This window comes from Coregonus lavaretus (genome assembly GCF_964263955.1).
Source record: "Coregonus lavaretus genome assembly, chromosome: 7".
Taxonomy (NCBI): domain Eukaryota; kingdom Metazoa; phylum Chordata; class Actinopteri; order Salmoniformes; family Salmonidae; genus Coregonus; species Coregonus lavaretus.
The window spans coordinates 20,442,368-20,458,378 of record NC_139994.1 but is presented as its reverse complement, the minus strand read 5'-3'; the positions used below and the strand labels follow the sequence as shown (position 1 = coordinate 20,458,378).

The following is a 16,011-nucleotide window of genomic DNA, read 5'->3' as shown; positions in this document are numbered from 1 at the left end:
GTAGGCCTACAGTTGTGGCCAAATACATTGGCACCCTTTTTTAATAATTCTGTATTTCTTCTAAAATAACACACACAAAAAACATTGTGGAACCAATTTTATTTTTCGTAAACTTAAGTTTACAATTTAAAATGTAGAAAAGACAGACAAATGCATGGACAAAATTGGCGCCCCGTAGCTAGTACTTGGTTGTACAGCCTTTTGACAAGATAACCGCAGACAAATTCATTTTTGTAGCCATCAATGAGCTTGCGGCACCTTTCTACTGACAATTGACCCACTTTTCAGCAGCAAACTGCTCTAATTCTTCAATATTTGAGGGGTTCCCTCCACCAACTGCTGTTTTCAGATCTCGCAATATGTTTTGGATATGATTCAGATCTGGACTCTTCACTAGCCACTCCAGAATCTCTTCTTAACCATTCCTGGGTGCTTTAAATGTGTGTTTGGGGTTGTTGTCCTGCTGGAAGACCCACAACCTTCAATTGAGACCCAGTTTTTAGACACTGGGTTGAACATTGGACTACTAAACACCTGATAATCAGCTGATTTCATGATGCCATGCGCACGTTCAAGGCCCCCCAGTACCAGAGGCAGCAAAGCAACGCCACAGCATTATCAAACCTCCCCACGTTTGATTCTAGGGAGGCTGTTCGTTTCTTTGAATGAAAAAACTGCTACGTTAAAGAAAACAGCTAAAGAAGGATGGGAGAGATTGAATTACCATTCTAACACAGGCTTGATAAGTGAAGCTTGATAAGAACAAACCAATTGGTTCAGAGACCCAATAGGAGAGAACACTGAAAACAGGCTGGGTGATGTTAGATAACAGACTACAACAACAGTTAAAGGATGTGATGGGAAAGTTGTGGAATGGGACAACAGATGGTCGATAACAACACAGCAAACTAGGATAAAATGAGTTAATAACACCATACTGAAATTACTTCTGAGACATGGAGATGAATGAACATGGTATGATATTGGACATGTATAATATATCATTAAACATCTAGTTACAGTGGGGGAAAAAAGTATTTAGTCAGCCACCAATTGTGCAAGTTCTCCCACTTAAAAAGATGAGAGAGGCCTGTAATTTTCATCATAGGTACACGTCAACTATGACAGACAAATTGAGAAGAAGTGCAGAACTGTAGCCCGTGGCGACCAGGGTTACAGAACATTATCTTTCAGTTGAACTCATAAACAGAACGAGTGAATGTCTGCAGTCTCTCTTGATTCGTGTCCGAAATTGCACCCTCTTCCCTGTGCAGTGCACTACTTTTGACCAGATCTCAGGGTACCCCTCTAAAGAGAATGCGTTCTCAATGATGTACCTAAAGGCAAACTCAATAAAGGGTATAGGGTGCTTTTCTAGACACAGCCATAATCCATTTCTGCAGTCTTCTGGTTCACAATAAGCCCTTCGTCAATCATAGTGTGACAAATCACAGTGATATCTAAAACAGATTAAAACTCATAACTGGAACCCATTTGCCGTGACAAGCTGTGTGACCTGTACTAGTGTCAAGGTCAGGGGGAACAGAGAAAGGGGGAGGGGAGAAAGAGAGCGAGAGAGTCATATTCTACATGGCAATAATAAAACCCAGGTCAGGAATAGGAGAGAAAACAACGTCACACAGATTTCGATCACGAGTGTCGCTCCCATTTTTTATTCAACCATCAGATTCTCATTTCTTTCACCTCGTCTCTCTCCAAATAACTTAAAAGCCACATGTCCACAAAATGACTAGAGGCATTCAGCCAGTGTAAGGGGACAGAATACCATTCAGAACAGCTCAATAAAACATTAGCCTTTATATACAAATTATGTATGTGTGTGTGTGTGTGTGTGTGTGTGTGTGTGTGTGTGTGTGTCTCTGAGTGTGTGTGTGGGTAAATAATAAGTATGGCTGAATGCCAGACAGCTCAACCTCAAACAGACGAAGAGGCATCAAGCAGACTCTGTTTAACCAGCCCATTCAGATAAAGCGTGTGATGAGGAGCTTCTCTTACCAGCCAGCCAGATTTAGGAGGACAGAGTTGGGCTCCCTGGGGAATCAATTAAAACTTAGTGGTGCCATCACCATTAGCAATGCAATCAGCACAGTCTTACAACACACAAGACCAGTGAGTGACAGAGAGCAGAGAACATAAGCACCAACACTGAGTGGCGGAGGCAGAGGAACTTGACTTAGAAGAACAATACTTTTATTGTCCATTAAACACCATTATCTAACTTGGAGGCTGGAGGTGCACAGCCTGCACACATTAGTGGATGTACCAGGAAAAACAGCACAATAACCACTGTGTGTGTGTGTGTGTGTGTTTTTGACTGTGTGTATGTGTATGCACGTGTAATGATTTTATTCTCAGAATACTTTCCTTGAAGAGAGAGATGGAACATCAAAAGGTGTACTGATGTTTTTATGTCTTAGTGTAGTTGTGTGTGTGTGTGTGTGTGTGTGTGTGTGTGTGTGTGTGTGTGTGTGTGTGTGTGTGTGTGTGTGTGTGTACTTCTGTCTGTGTATGGCAGACATTAGGAACTCAGAACAGCACATAACGCAGAGCCAACCACACTGCTCTAACCCTGTCAGGTACAATGTATGTGTGTGTGTTCCTCACCTCCTTGTCCATGCTGTCCAGATCTTCTTTACAGAATGTGTAGAGGGGGTTGGTCTCTGACATGCTGGGCTGGCGTTCCCTCCGGCGGCAGGAGGGTCCAGGCTGCTCCTCGTCTCGACTGGAGGGACCCGCCGTCTCCCCCTGCTGGTCCTTCTGACTCCCCCTGGTCACACCACAACAAACAACCATCAGCCAGACACAAACATCTCCAACTATTACCTAATTAACCAGAAACATTGTGAAAACTGGTGCCTTTTTATCACCGATAGTGTGAAAGACGAAGAGAAAACAGCCTTTGTGTGTCTTATAATTACATTCAGCCTCCAAAACAGCTACACTTTTCCATTATGTTCTGAACTTTTAGTAGAGGCTCAGGCTTACAGCCCATCAGCCTTAGGGGCTAGCAGGAGTATACAGCTAATATACAACCCTACTAGACATATATACAAGTCCTGTTAAAGGCAGGTGAAATGTGGTCGGCCACAAACACATTACCGTCCGTTCCAGCCTCAGTAATCTACAGTTCCAGTCAAAGGTTTGGACACACCTACTCATTCAAGGCTTTTTCTTTATTTTTACTATTTTCTACATTGTAGAATAATAGAAGACATCAAAACTATGAAATAACAAATATGGAATCATGTAGTAACCAAAAGTGTTAAACAAATCAAAATATTATTTAAGATGATTCAAATAGCCACCCTTTGCCTTTTAAGCAGCTTTGTACACTCTTGGCATTCTCTCAACCAGCTTCACCTGGAATGCTTTTCCAACAGTATTGAAGGAGTTCCCACATATGCTTAGCACTTGTTGGCTGCTTTTCCTTCACTCTGCCGTCCGACTCATCCTAAACCATCTCAATTGGGTTGAGGTCGGGGGATTGTGGAGGCCAGGTCATTTGATGCAGCACTCCATCACTCTCCTTCTTGGTAAAATAGCCCTTACACAGCCTGGAGGTGTGTTGGGTCATTGCCCTGTTGAAAAACAAATGATAGTCCCACTAAGCCCAAACCAGCTGGGATGGCATATCGCTGCAGAATACTGTGGTAGCCATGCTGGTTAAGTGCCTTGAATTCTACCAGCAAAGTACCCCACACCATAACACCTCCATGCTTTACGGTGGGAACTACACATGTGGAGATCATCCATTCACCCACACAAAGACATGGCGTTTTGAACCAAAAATCTCCAATTTGGACTCCAGACCAAAGGACAAATTTCCACCGGTTTAATGTCCATTGCTCGTGTTTCTTGGCCCAAGCAGGTCTCTTCTTCTTATTGGTGTCCTTTACTAGTGGTTTCTTTGCAGCAATTTGACCACACACTCCCCTCTGAACAGTTGATGTTGAGATGTGTCTGTTACTTGAACTCTGTGAAGCATTTATTTGGGCTGCAATTTCTAAGGCTGGTAACTCTAATAAACTTATTCTCTGCAGCAGAGTTAATTCTGGGTCTTCCATACCTGTGGCGGTCCTCATGAGAGCCAGTTTCATCATAGCGCTTGATGGTTTTTAAGACTGCACTTGAAGAAACGTACAAAGTTCTTGAAATGATCCGTATTGACGGACTTTCATATCTTTAAAGTAATGATGGACTGCCATTTCTCTTTGCTTATTTCAGCTGTTCTTGCCATAATATGGACTTGGTCTTTTACCCAATAGGGATATCTTCTGTATACCCCCCTACCTGGTCACAACACAACTGATTGGATCAAACGCATTAAGAAGGAAAGAAACTCCACAAATTAACTTTTAAGAAGGCACACCAGTTAATTGAAATGCATTCCAGGTGAAGCTGGTTGAGAGAATGCCAAGAGTGTGCAAAGCTGTCATCAAGGCAAAGGGTGGCTATTTGAAGAATCTCAAATATATAATATATTTTGATTTGTTTAACACTTTTTGGGTTACCACATGATTCCATATGTGTTATTCCATAGTTGATGTCTTCACTATTATTCTACAATGTAAAAAATAGTACAAATAAAGAAAAACCCTTGAATGAGTAGGTGTGTCCAAACTTTTGACTGATAGTGTACATCTACCCCCCCCTCCCCCCCACACACACACATTTGTCTCCAAGTTTGTGTGTGTTTATTTCCAAAGATATGGGAGAAAGTCAAGGATAGGTGTTACGAAGGAAGGATACAGTAAAACTATAAATTAATATAATAAAAAGACAGATGCTACCCATTAAACTTTCAGTTTTTAATCTAGGACAACGTCGACATGTAGCAGGACACACAATCTGTGATGTGTCCCACAGAGTGGAGGAGAAAAACAAGTAGGGAAGGAGGGAAAGAGGAGGGTGGAGGGAGAGAAGGAGGGAAGATGGGAGGAGGGGTGCAACTTCTGGCCTTTTAAACGCTGTGAAAATAAGATATTTCCCAGTGGGAGACAGAGCGGTTTGCAGATCAGCGAGAGATTCACTGGGATAGTAGGAAATTACAGACATATTCCCTTCATTTTACACCAAGCAGGATACAGTGGGGGAAAAAAGTATTTAGTCAGCCACCAATTGTGCAAGTTCTCCCACTTAAAAAGATGAGAGAGGCCTGTAATTTTCATCATAGGTACACGTCAACTATGACAGACAAATTGAGAATTTTTTTCTCCAGAAAATCACATTGTAGGATTTTTTATGAATTTATTTGCAAATTATGGTGGAAAATAAGTATTTGGTCACCTACAAACAAGCAAGATTTCTGGCTCTCACAGACCTGTAACTTCTTCTTTAAGAGGCTCCTCTGTCCTCCACTCGTTACCTGTATTAATGGCACCTGTTTGAACTTGTTATCAGTATAAAAGACACCTGTCCACAACCTCAAACAGTCACACTCCAAACTCCACTATGGGCAAGACCAAAGAGCTGTCAAAGGACACCAGAAACAAAATTGTAGACCTGCACCAGGCTGGGAAGACTGAATCTGCAATAGGTAAGCAGCTTGGTTTGAAGAAATCAACTGTGGGAGCAATTATTAGGACATGGAAGACATACAAGACCACTGATAATCTCCCTCGATCTGGGGCTCCACGCAAGATCTCACCCCGTGGGGTCAAAATGATCACAAGAACGGTGAGCAAAAATCCCAGAACCACACGGGGGGACCTAGTGAATTACCTGCAGAGAGCTGGGACCAAAGTAACAAAGCCTACCATCAGTAACGCACTACGCCGCCAGGGACTCAAATCCTGCAGTGCCAGACGTGTCCCCCTGCTTAAGCCAGTACATGTCCAGGCCCGTCTGAAGTTTGCTAGAGTGCATTTGGATGATCCAGAAGAGGATTGGGAGAATGTCATATGGTCAGATGAAACCAAAATATAACTTTTTGGTAAAAACTCAACTCATCGTGTTTGGAGGACAAAGAATGCTGAGTTGCATCCAAAGAACACCATACCTACTGTGAAGCATGGGGGTGGAAACATCATGCTTTGGGGCTGTTTTTCTGCAAAGGGACCAGGACGACTGATCCGTGTAAAGGAAAGAATGAATGGGGCCATGTATCGTGAGATGTTGAGTGAAAACCTCCTTCCATCAGCAAGGGCATTGAAGATGAAACGTGGCTGGGTCTTTCAGCATGACAATGATCCCAAACACACCGCCCGGGCAATGAAGGAGTGGCTTCGTAAGAAGCATTTCAAGGTCCTGGAGTGGCCTAGCCAGTCTCCAGATCTCAACCCCATAGAAAATCTTTGGAGGGAGTTGAAAGTCCGTGTTGCCCAGCGACAGCCCCAAAACATCACTGCTCTAGAGGAGATCTGCATGGAGGAATGGGCCAAAATACCAGCAACAGTGTGTGAAAACCTTGTGAAGACTTACAGAAAACGTTTGACCTGTGTCATTGCCAACAAAGGGTATATAACAAAGTATTGAGAAACTTTTGTTATTGACCAAATACTTATTTTCCACCATAATTTGCAAATAAATTCATAAAAAATCCTACAATGTGATTTTCTGGATTTTTTTTCCTCATTTTGTCTGTCATAGTTGACGATGATGAAAATTACAGGCCTCTCTCATCTTTTTAAGTGGGAGAACTTGCACAATTGGTGGCTGACTAAATACTTTTTTCCCCCCACTGTACATAACATGTTCTAAATGAAGTCTACTCAAAATACTAATAATATTGCCCTTAATTGATGAATCTGATTGGTCTATTTCAGCGAGCTACTCGTCTAGTCACATTGTGAAGGACGTTTTTACAACACAGTTACTTCTCCCAATGACTGGCATTTGCTACTGTATAGCATTTTACAGATAAAGGAGAACCCAGAAGCAGCCTGTCCTTGGATAAGCTACAAGGAGCTCCTGAGGAGTGAGGCTTAGAGAGCATGTTTTGCAGAATGTTTAGGCTAAAGGATATCTGAGGATGGCCAAGATGAGGCAGTGTGTGTGGAGCCAAGTTGAGGCTGGGAAAATAATTAGAGCCCGACCGATAACCAATATTCAATAAATAGGATGAAAAAAGGGAATCTCATGCAGATCTGAACACTTGCGGCCATTCTCATGATCCGTCATTATTGTCACAATGTACGAAAATCAACATTTGAAGCATAGTTATTGGATGGGAATTTATGAGAATTCGCTTTTTAATTTCCCCGCTGTAAAACAGTATATCGGCAGATATCGGTACGTTTTAGTCCCCAACCCAATCGGACCCCAAAAAAAACATATCAGTCGGCCTCTAAAAATAATCTCTCTTTGGGACTGGGTAGACTGCCCTGGGGTTGGCACGTCTCACTACTATCATGTTAGATCTGGTTAGAGGACCTTATTGAGAATAGCGGTGTACCTAGCTGAGGATAAACAAGTGAGAGTGGCTGGGCCCACTGAGTGAGGATGTAGAGAGGAATGTTTCTCTCAGAAACCGAGAAAGTAAGCGATTAAGAGGGTAACGACACTCCTCATCACCCAGGATGCACTGCAGGCGGCAGCACTTCCTCCTGGCGGTCTCCAATTTGGCGAGGGGCTTCTTTGATGATTCCACTCTAATTTGGTTTAATGTATCTAAAACTCAGCATTGTGTGTGTGTGTGTGTGTGTGTGTGTGTGTGTGTGTGTGTGTGTGTGTTTGTGTGTGTGGCGTGTGACCAAAACTCTGCCTCCCTGTGGCTAAGCATGCATAATACAGCACCATGCTTTGCTGCGAAGCGTCATTATGATGTTAATAACATGACATACACTACCTGACGAAAGGTGTGTGGACACTTGCTCGTTGAACATCTCATTCCAAAATCGTGGGCATTACTATGGAGTTGGTCCCCCCTTTGCTGCTATAAAAAGCCTCCACTCTTCTGGGAAGGCTTTCCACTAGATGTTGGAACATTGCTACGGGGACTTGCTTCCATTCAGCCACAAGAGCATTAGTGGAGGTCGGGCACGGATGATGGGCGATTAGGCCTGGCTCGCAGTCGGCGTTCCAATTCATCCCAAAGGTGTTTGATGGGGTTGAGGTAAGGGCTCTGTGCAGGCCTAGTCAAGTTCTTCACCCACACCAACCAACAAACCATTTCTGTATGGACATCGCTTTGTGCACTGGGGCATTGTCATGCTGAAACAGGAAAGGGCCTTCCCCAAACCATTGCCACAAGCACAGAATCGTCTAGAATGTAATTGTATGCTGTAGCGTTAAGATTTCCCTTCACTGGAACTAAGAGACCTAGCCCGAAACATGAAAAACAGCCCCAGACCATTATTCCTCCTTCACCAAAACTTTACAGTTGGCACTATGCATCCGCCAAACCCAGACTCATCCTGGCATCCGCCAAACCCAGACTCATCCTGGCATCCGCCAAACCCAGACTCATCCGTCGGACTGCCAGATGGTGAACCATGATTAATCAATCCAGAGAACATGTTTCCACTGCTCCAGAGTCCAATGGCGCGAGCTTTACATCACTCCAGCCGACACTTGGCATTGTGCATGGTGATCTTAGGTTTGTGTGCGGCTGCTCGGCCATGGAAACCCATTTCATGAAGCTCCCGACGAACAGCTGTTGTCCTGACGTTGCTTCCAGAGGCAGTTTGGAACTCTGTATTGAGTGTTACAACCGAGTACAGACAATTTTTACGTGCAACACGCTTCAGCACTTGGCGGTCCCGTTCTGTGAGCTTGTGTGGCCTACTACTTCACAGCTGAGCCGTTGTTGCTCCTAGACGTTTCCAATTCACAATAAAAGCACTTACAGTTGACCGGGGCAGCTCTAGCAGGGCAGAAATTTGACAAACTGACTTGTTGGAAAGATGGCATCCTATGCCACGTTGAAGGCCATTCTACTGCCAATGTTTGTCTATGGAGATTACATGGCTGTGTGCTCGATTTTATACACCTGTCAGCAACGGGGGTGGCTGGAATAGCCAAATCCACTAATTTGATGGGGTGTCCACATACTTTTGTATATATAGTGTATCTGGCTCAAAGCAGAAAGTTAGGGAGCCACTGGCAGAGACCGTGCAGTAAACAGATGCCAGCCAATTTAGTGATTAAACACTTTCACAACAATTGGAGCCAGCTCAAAAGGAAGCTTTTTAACCATCAAGCCTAAGATGTTAACTATTTTGTACCTGGCAATTGAGGTGACAGGGATGCTTTAGGTGACTCACATAGGAAGGACAGAGGGTTTTCTAAAGTGAGACAGATTGAATCTCGACAAACTATGGTTAAAGAAGCTACCTACACTACTGAAAACAGTAATACATGCAAACACCGCAAGTAACAAACCCTTTACGTAGGACTTGGAAGTAAAAATCAGTTAATACAACTAGAACTTATTGTAGCGGCTTGCTGACTAATGAGCCTTTTGCCTTCACATTCATCACAGCCCCAGTGTTTTATTTTGTTTTTTGTCGCCTCCATTCCAGCATTAACATGCTAATTCATCTTCACCTCTAGCTGTAGAACAGAGTGAACAGGCAGAAACTCTAGCAGCAAATCGGCTAATCATTTCATTCCAGGAGAACAATCCCAAAGCTGCCAACGCCCGCATGACTTTACGACGCTCAGATTATTATTTAGAGCCTGAGATTAATGTAATGTATAGATGGAGTCTAGGAGAAAATCCAATTTGGCAAAAGAAGGGAAAGAGCAAATACAGCATATAGGCCTCTGAGACCAGGGCATTAGATATATATAAATATACATTCAATACATACATCTCCAGAGTTGCAGTGCTGAACAGGCACTTCTCCCTCTAGCAGACAATATATTCTCACTTTCGACACAACTCTAAATGAATGGGTCAGAGCTCAGAGGGAGCAGGGTCAGTTGGGGAGCCGCCTTGTAGCGTAAACGACTGCTACTCTGCTGCTAGACAGACAGGTGGTCTCTGGCCTCCTAATAGAAATATGATTAACATGAGAGACACTGTTCTCTATGTTACAGCTGTAAGCATTGCCAGAGTTTTCAGTGCTCTTCTGTCTACAGGGCCGGCTAATACTAAAAGGTGAGGTAATACATTTCCATTTCAGTCGTCATTTAGCAGACGCTCTTATCCAGAGCGACTTACAGGAGCAATTAGGGTTAAGTGCCTTGCTCAAGTGGATAGACAGAATTTTCACCTAGCCGGCTCAGGGATTTGCTCTTAACCGCTAGGCTACCTGCCACCCTATAGCAGCCATCAGAGCAAAGAAACAGGAAAGACAGGTCAGACACAAGCTGCGTTGCAGAACATTCTAACTGGTACGAGACCCGGTGTCCTTGCTCATCTAGGTATGAGGGGGGGCAAGAAGACTTAGGAAGAGCTGCTTACTAGCTACTTAGAAGCACTGAAAAGCCAACCATCGATCCCAGATATCAATACATCTGATGGAGCGCCACAGAAGAAGAGAACAGATCTGAATGTCATCCATCACCATGTGTGATCACCATGGCTGATGTGTGCACATTGTTACAAAGTCAAAAAGTACATGTCACACACAGTTGTGAACACAGTTGAATAGCCAGGTCAGTACCTGAGGGAGGTCTGGTCGCCGTGGGCAGCAGACATGGAGGCCTGGAGGTAAGATTGTGGTCTGGCGGCCTGAGGCCCGCGGCGAATCAGCTTCCCCGTGACCGGGTCGTACGTCCGCACCTCAGGGGCAGCTGGAGGGGGGCGGTGGTGGTGGAGGGGGGCGTTGGGGAACAGGGGGTTCTGGAAGGATCCTTGGTGGTCAGGGAACATGGCTGGGCTGTTGCTCCTAAAGACAGACAGAGAAACACCATCAGATAAATGTGCAAGTGTGTGAGTGTATGTGTACTGTTGTGACTTTGTGTGTGTTTGTGTATACCGTTGGGTCTTGGTGCAGTCCTCCTTCAGTGGATACAGTGATTCATCCACCCTTTCCCAGCGCTCCAGACATCCCCACAGCCAGTCAGGATTCACCACATGGAGATGTTTACAGCCTTGGGCCTGATGCACCTTCTCTGTACCTGGTAGAGAGACGGGGAGAGCAAGGATCAGTCATTAAATCAAGAGGAAGAATTAATACGGTCTGTCGTTAGATACCACGCTTAACAACCAAGCTGCATAAACAAAGGAGAAAATTGAAGAGAGAAATATCCAGCAACTCTCGGATGACAATGAAAGTTGGTTTTAATTGTTAAAACCAACTTTCAGGGTGTAGGCTCAATCATACATTCAAAGCCAATTACCAATTGCCCTGAAGCATTTCATTTTTCACCAATCCATTAGGTTCCATTGACAATCAGTTTCTGTTTTATTGGCATTATGTCAGTTCTGACGAGGGTTGGGAGCAGCGATTTCCACTTGACTTGGGGCTATTGATGTCTGACACACAGAGACAGAGAACTGCATCTCAGAGCAGCAGCATACCTCATCAGAGCACCGTACCTAATTAACACAAGGTTAGCCCATCTCACGGCGACAAGTACTGACCTTGCTCTGCACATCATTAGCCTTTCATTTTTGGCGGCCATATTGATCTGGTGTGTCTGAAACTGAAACTGGCTTGTTCTGTTCTGACCGTGTAGCTAGCTAGAAGCCAGGGATCAACAAGAGGTCAGCCCTGAGACTGCATAGCAACAGTGGCCAGACAAACAAATCCTCTGAATATGATCTGACTGCCAATGCTTTCTCTGTTATCACTCTTTCATCCCATTCATTTTTCACCGTAGGGATTTTACAATATGACAAACAATGTCAGTATACAAGTTACTGCTCACGTATACCCTTTAAATCATATATAATTGGAAAGCTTATATTCACAGCTATCAAATCAGACATTTCTGGAATGTTCAGGTCAACAGAACTTTGACATATCAGAATTGCCTGTATAAATTGCTTTTAAAAGGAAGCCCTGATACATTTTAAACGTTGTTTGACAAGTGTAACTTGGCCACTCAGGAACATTCAATGTCATCTTGGTAAGCAACTCCAGTGTAGATCTGGCCTTGTGTTTTTGTTTATTGTCATGCTGAAAGGTGAATTAGTCTCCCAGTGTCTATTGGAAAGCAGATTGAACTAGGTTATCCTCTAGGATTTGCCCCAAACATAACACTTTGTATTCAGGACAAGTATTACTTAAGTACCTTGTTGCAAACAGGATGCATGTTTTAGAATATTTTATTCTGTACAGGCTCCCTTCTATTTCACTTTATGTTAGTATTGTGGAGTAACTACAATGTTATTGAGCCATCTTTAGTTCTCATATCACAACCATTAAACTCTGTTTTAAAATCACTATTGGCTTCATGGTGAAATCCCTGAACAGTTTCCTTCCTCTCCGGCAACTGAGTTAGGAATGACGCCTCTATCTTTGTAGTGACTGGGTGTATTGATACACCATCCAAAGCCTAATTAGTAACTTCACCATGCTTAAAGGGATATTCAGAGTCTGCCTTGTATATTTTTATACATCTACTAATAGGTGCCCTTCTTTCACTGGTCTTTGTGGTTGAATCGGTTCTTGAAATTCACTACTCAATTGAGGGACCTTACAGATAATTGTATGTGTGGGGTACAGAGATGGGGTAGTTACTCAAAAATCATGTTAACCAATATTATTGAACACGTCCATGCAACTTATTATGTGATTTGTTAAGCACACTTTTACTTCAGAACTTTAGGCTTGCCATAACAAAGGGGTTGAATACTTATTGACTCAAGACATTTCAGCTTTTCATTTTAAAAACATAATTCCACTTTGACATTATGGGTTATTGTGTGTAGATCAGTGAAACAATTAAATTCAGGCTGTAACAACAAAATGTGGAAAAAGTAAAGGTGGTGAATACTCTGAAGGCACTGTAAGAGCGCAAGTACTTGTTGCATACTGACATTGTTTGGCATATGGGAATATCCCTATGGGAAAAATGAATCGGATGGAGGAATGAAAGAAAGAGTGATAACACAGAGAAAGCTGCCATTGCTGCACTACTATCAAACATTTTCCAACTCTAGGGACATAGACCTTCAAGACAATCATCCCAAGTGAGACCCCCCCCCCCCCTTCTACTTTTAAATCACTACAAAGAAACCATTTCCCACAGGCCACCAGCAGTGCTTTTCTATTCATGCTGTGTGTGCTCTCAGCTGCCTGCTCCAGAGCACCCTTCCCTGCCTCCCAGCCCTGTCTGCCTCCCAGCCCTGTCTGCCTCCCAGCCCTGTCTGCCTCCATGCTCTACCTTAGTGGTGAATCAGCTGCCCCCTCTCTCCAGAGGAGACAGACATGTAGGTTATTCAGACAGACAGGTATTGATCAGCCGCGTGTCAGCGTGATGGAGAGGAACAACCACGTGAAGGCTCTTAATCTCACTGCTGTCTACAGTGCTGACATACTGTCCCTGTGGCTTTGTCCACTTGAGCGAGAGAAAAAAATGAGATGCTGAGAGAACAGGGGAGACTCAGGACTGTGGTGTTTCACGGCATGGTGGTCTTGACCATTGACCACCAGACTCGTCTTAAGATGCAATTAAATAACCAATCACCTAATCAAGATGCTAATTTATATAAATCCCAGTACAATGAATGACATACTCTCATCCTCTTGTACTGACAGCCCACACAATGGCTGCTTCTTAACAGTTCCTCTTCACATGAAGTGGGACCCTGTATGCTGCTGTGCCGTAAGTGCTCCTTCTCTCTCCCATTCTCCTTTTCTCTGTGGTTGATTTTTTCCCGGTTCTGACGTACAGACCCCGTTGAGCCCCCACAGACCGTTGATTGCAAAGTGCCGCTCTGAGAGAGCCAGTTCCACGACAACGCTGCCTGCTGTCTGAGGGCACGTTGGATTGGATGAGAAACAACATCATGCTGGGCTATTGTTGTGCCTTCCAGTCAGACAGCCAACCAGTCAGCCTAATTGACTAAAATGATGCTACTCTGAAAGACCAAAGGGAAAGCCAGATGTTTCTTCCCTGCTCCTCTTTCAGAGTAGCATCATTGAAGTCAATGAGTTTGCAAGAGCAGGAAGAAGGTACTTGGAGAGTCAGGAGGTAAGCTAGCTCCATAAAGCCTGCGTCTCTCAGACCTGCAGAGAACGGTTGTCCACGTGTCTCTGTACTGGCTGAAGAGAGGTGCCTATGTGAGTTACGTTTAAAATGGGACTGAAAGGGGCTATCTGCCCCTCTACCTCCCTGCATACTAGACATGTGAAACCAGTCTCCCATCCTAAAGTACATGAATGTTACAGGATAATCTAAAGAACACAGTTGTATTGATTGTCCAACCATGCTTGTCTTGTGCAGGCCAGTCACGTTCTTCCACACCGATCTCAACAAACCATTTCTGTATGGACCTTGCTTTGTGGGGTGCTTCTTCACACCTTTAGAATTGAAATGGAAAAGTGAACACTGGTAATGGTCTTCCATCTTTAGAAGGCTGGGTCATGTTAGCAATTCAAACCAGACCTCATTTTAGTCAGTATGAACTTTGATTGTGCCATTTGATTGAACGCCAGCAAAGTGCTTAGCGAGACCAAATTGAAACCACGTCTATACAGCGACAGGATTTTAATGGAACAGCGACAAGCTAGTGGTGTCTGTCTTATAGTTGTACGTGTCCATCAAATCAGTAACACCTGGTAAATTGTCCAGCTTACTTGGTCACTGTGGTCTACACTGTGCAAGCCATAACTAGCCATGTACAGATTCAATAGCCCAAGACCCTGAGTCTGATGATCTGTTTCACTAGAATCCATTTTACAATCCAAATGACAGTTTAATATCTCTAAGAGGCTAGCACGATAGTATCTATACCCATTAGGGACCAGAATATGCTAAAGCTGAGAAAAGCACTTCGGAAACAGCTTAAGCTATTCTCTATTTGGATTTCTTTAATGGATTAAATTAATGACAGAATATGTACTGTAGGTTATATGGCTCTCTGGTTTCATCACTTAAGTAGATCTAATATTCATGATGGTTTAGCTCTCTAGAGAGACGTCATAATCTAGATTTACAGTGATGGAGAAGAGAGTATTCTAGCCTGTTTAAAAGGCTAATAGGGATGAACAGAGAGAAATCATCATAGTAGCTATCACTTCACCATCACATTAAACCTTTCTCTCTGCTAGATGTTGAGGTTGAATGTGTCGATCAGATGTCACTGGAACAGTTAGAAGTTCCATTTTCTATTCTCCTTTTCCAGCCTGTTTCGTCCCAAATGGGCCCATAGGGCTCTGGTCAAAAGTAGTGTACTATAAAGGGAATAGGGTGCCATTTGGGACATATCCATGGTCGTCATCAACAGAGCCTTGCCTTCCCCATTAGAAACCTGATACCATAATGGAACATTGTGTTGAAATAGATTCCAACCATAATTGTCCCCCACTGTGGATCTGTCTCAGTAGGTTAGTACATTGGTACGTTCGTATGTTTGTCATACGCGATATTTCAGACAGCACTGGCCCGATTTTGCCATAGATCCGGCCTTTACAAAATTACACATTGTGGCACTATAACAAGAGAATGAAAATGCTAACTTTGAAAGGTCGGTACATACACTACATGGCCAAAAGGATGTGGACACCCCTTCAAATGAGTGGATTTGGCTATTTCAGCCACACCCGTTGCTGACAGGTGTATAAAACAGAGCACACAGCCATGCAATCTCCAGAGACAAACATTGAGCTCAGTGACTTTCAACGTGGCACCGTTATAGAATGCCACCTTTCCAACAAGTCAGTTCATCAAATTTCTGCCCTGCTAGACCTGCCCCGGTCAACTGTAAGTGCTCTTATTGTAAAGTGTAAACGTCTAGGAGAAACAACCGCTCAGCCGCGAACTGGTAGGGCACACAAGCTCACAGAACGGGACCGCCGAGTGCTGAAGCGCGTAAAAACAGTCTGTCCTCGGTTGCAACACTCACTACCGAGTTCCAAACTGCCTCTGGAAGCAACGTCAGCACAAGAACTTCATGAAATGGGTTTCCATGGCCAAGCAGCCGCACACATG

The 16,011-nt window shown here is 43.8% G+C and overlaps 1 protein-coding gene across 1 annotated transcript in view; it reads right to left on the bottom strand.

The window, feature by feature from the left end:
* The window catches only part of LOC311132371 (RNA polymerase II subunit A C-terminal domain phosphatase-like), a 103,480-nt gene that overhangs the window by 67,882 nt on the left and 19,587 nt on the right, over positions 1-16,011 (bottom strand). The window contains exons 9-11 of the mRNA XM_084165626.1: positions 10,887-11,028; positions 10,572-10,796; positions 2,626-2,788 (exon numbers count right to left, since the gene is read on the bottom strand). Coding sequence (XP_084021752.1) covers positions 2,626-2,788; positions 10,572-10,796; positions 10,887-11,028 — 530 coding nt within the window. The remainder of the gene's footprint in view (positions 1-2,625; positions 2,789-10,571; positions 10,797-10,886; positions 11,029-16,011) is intronic.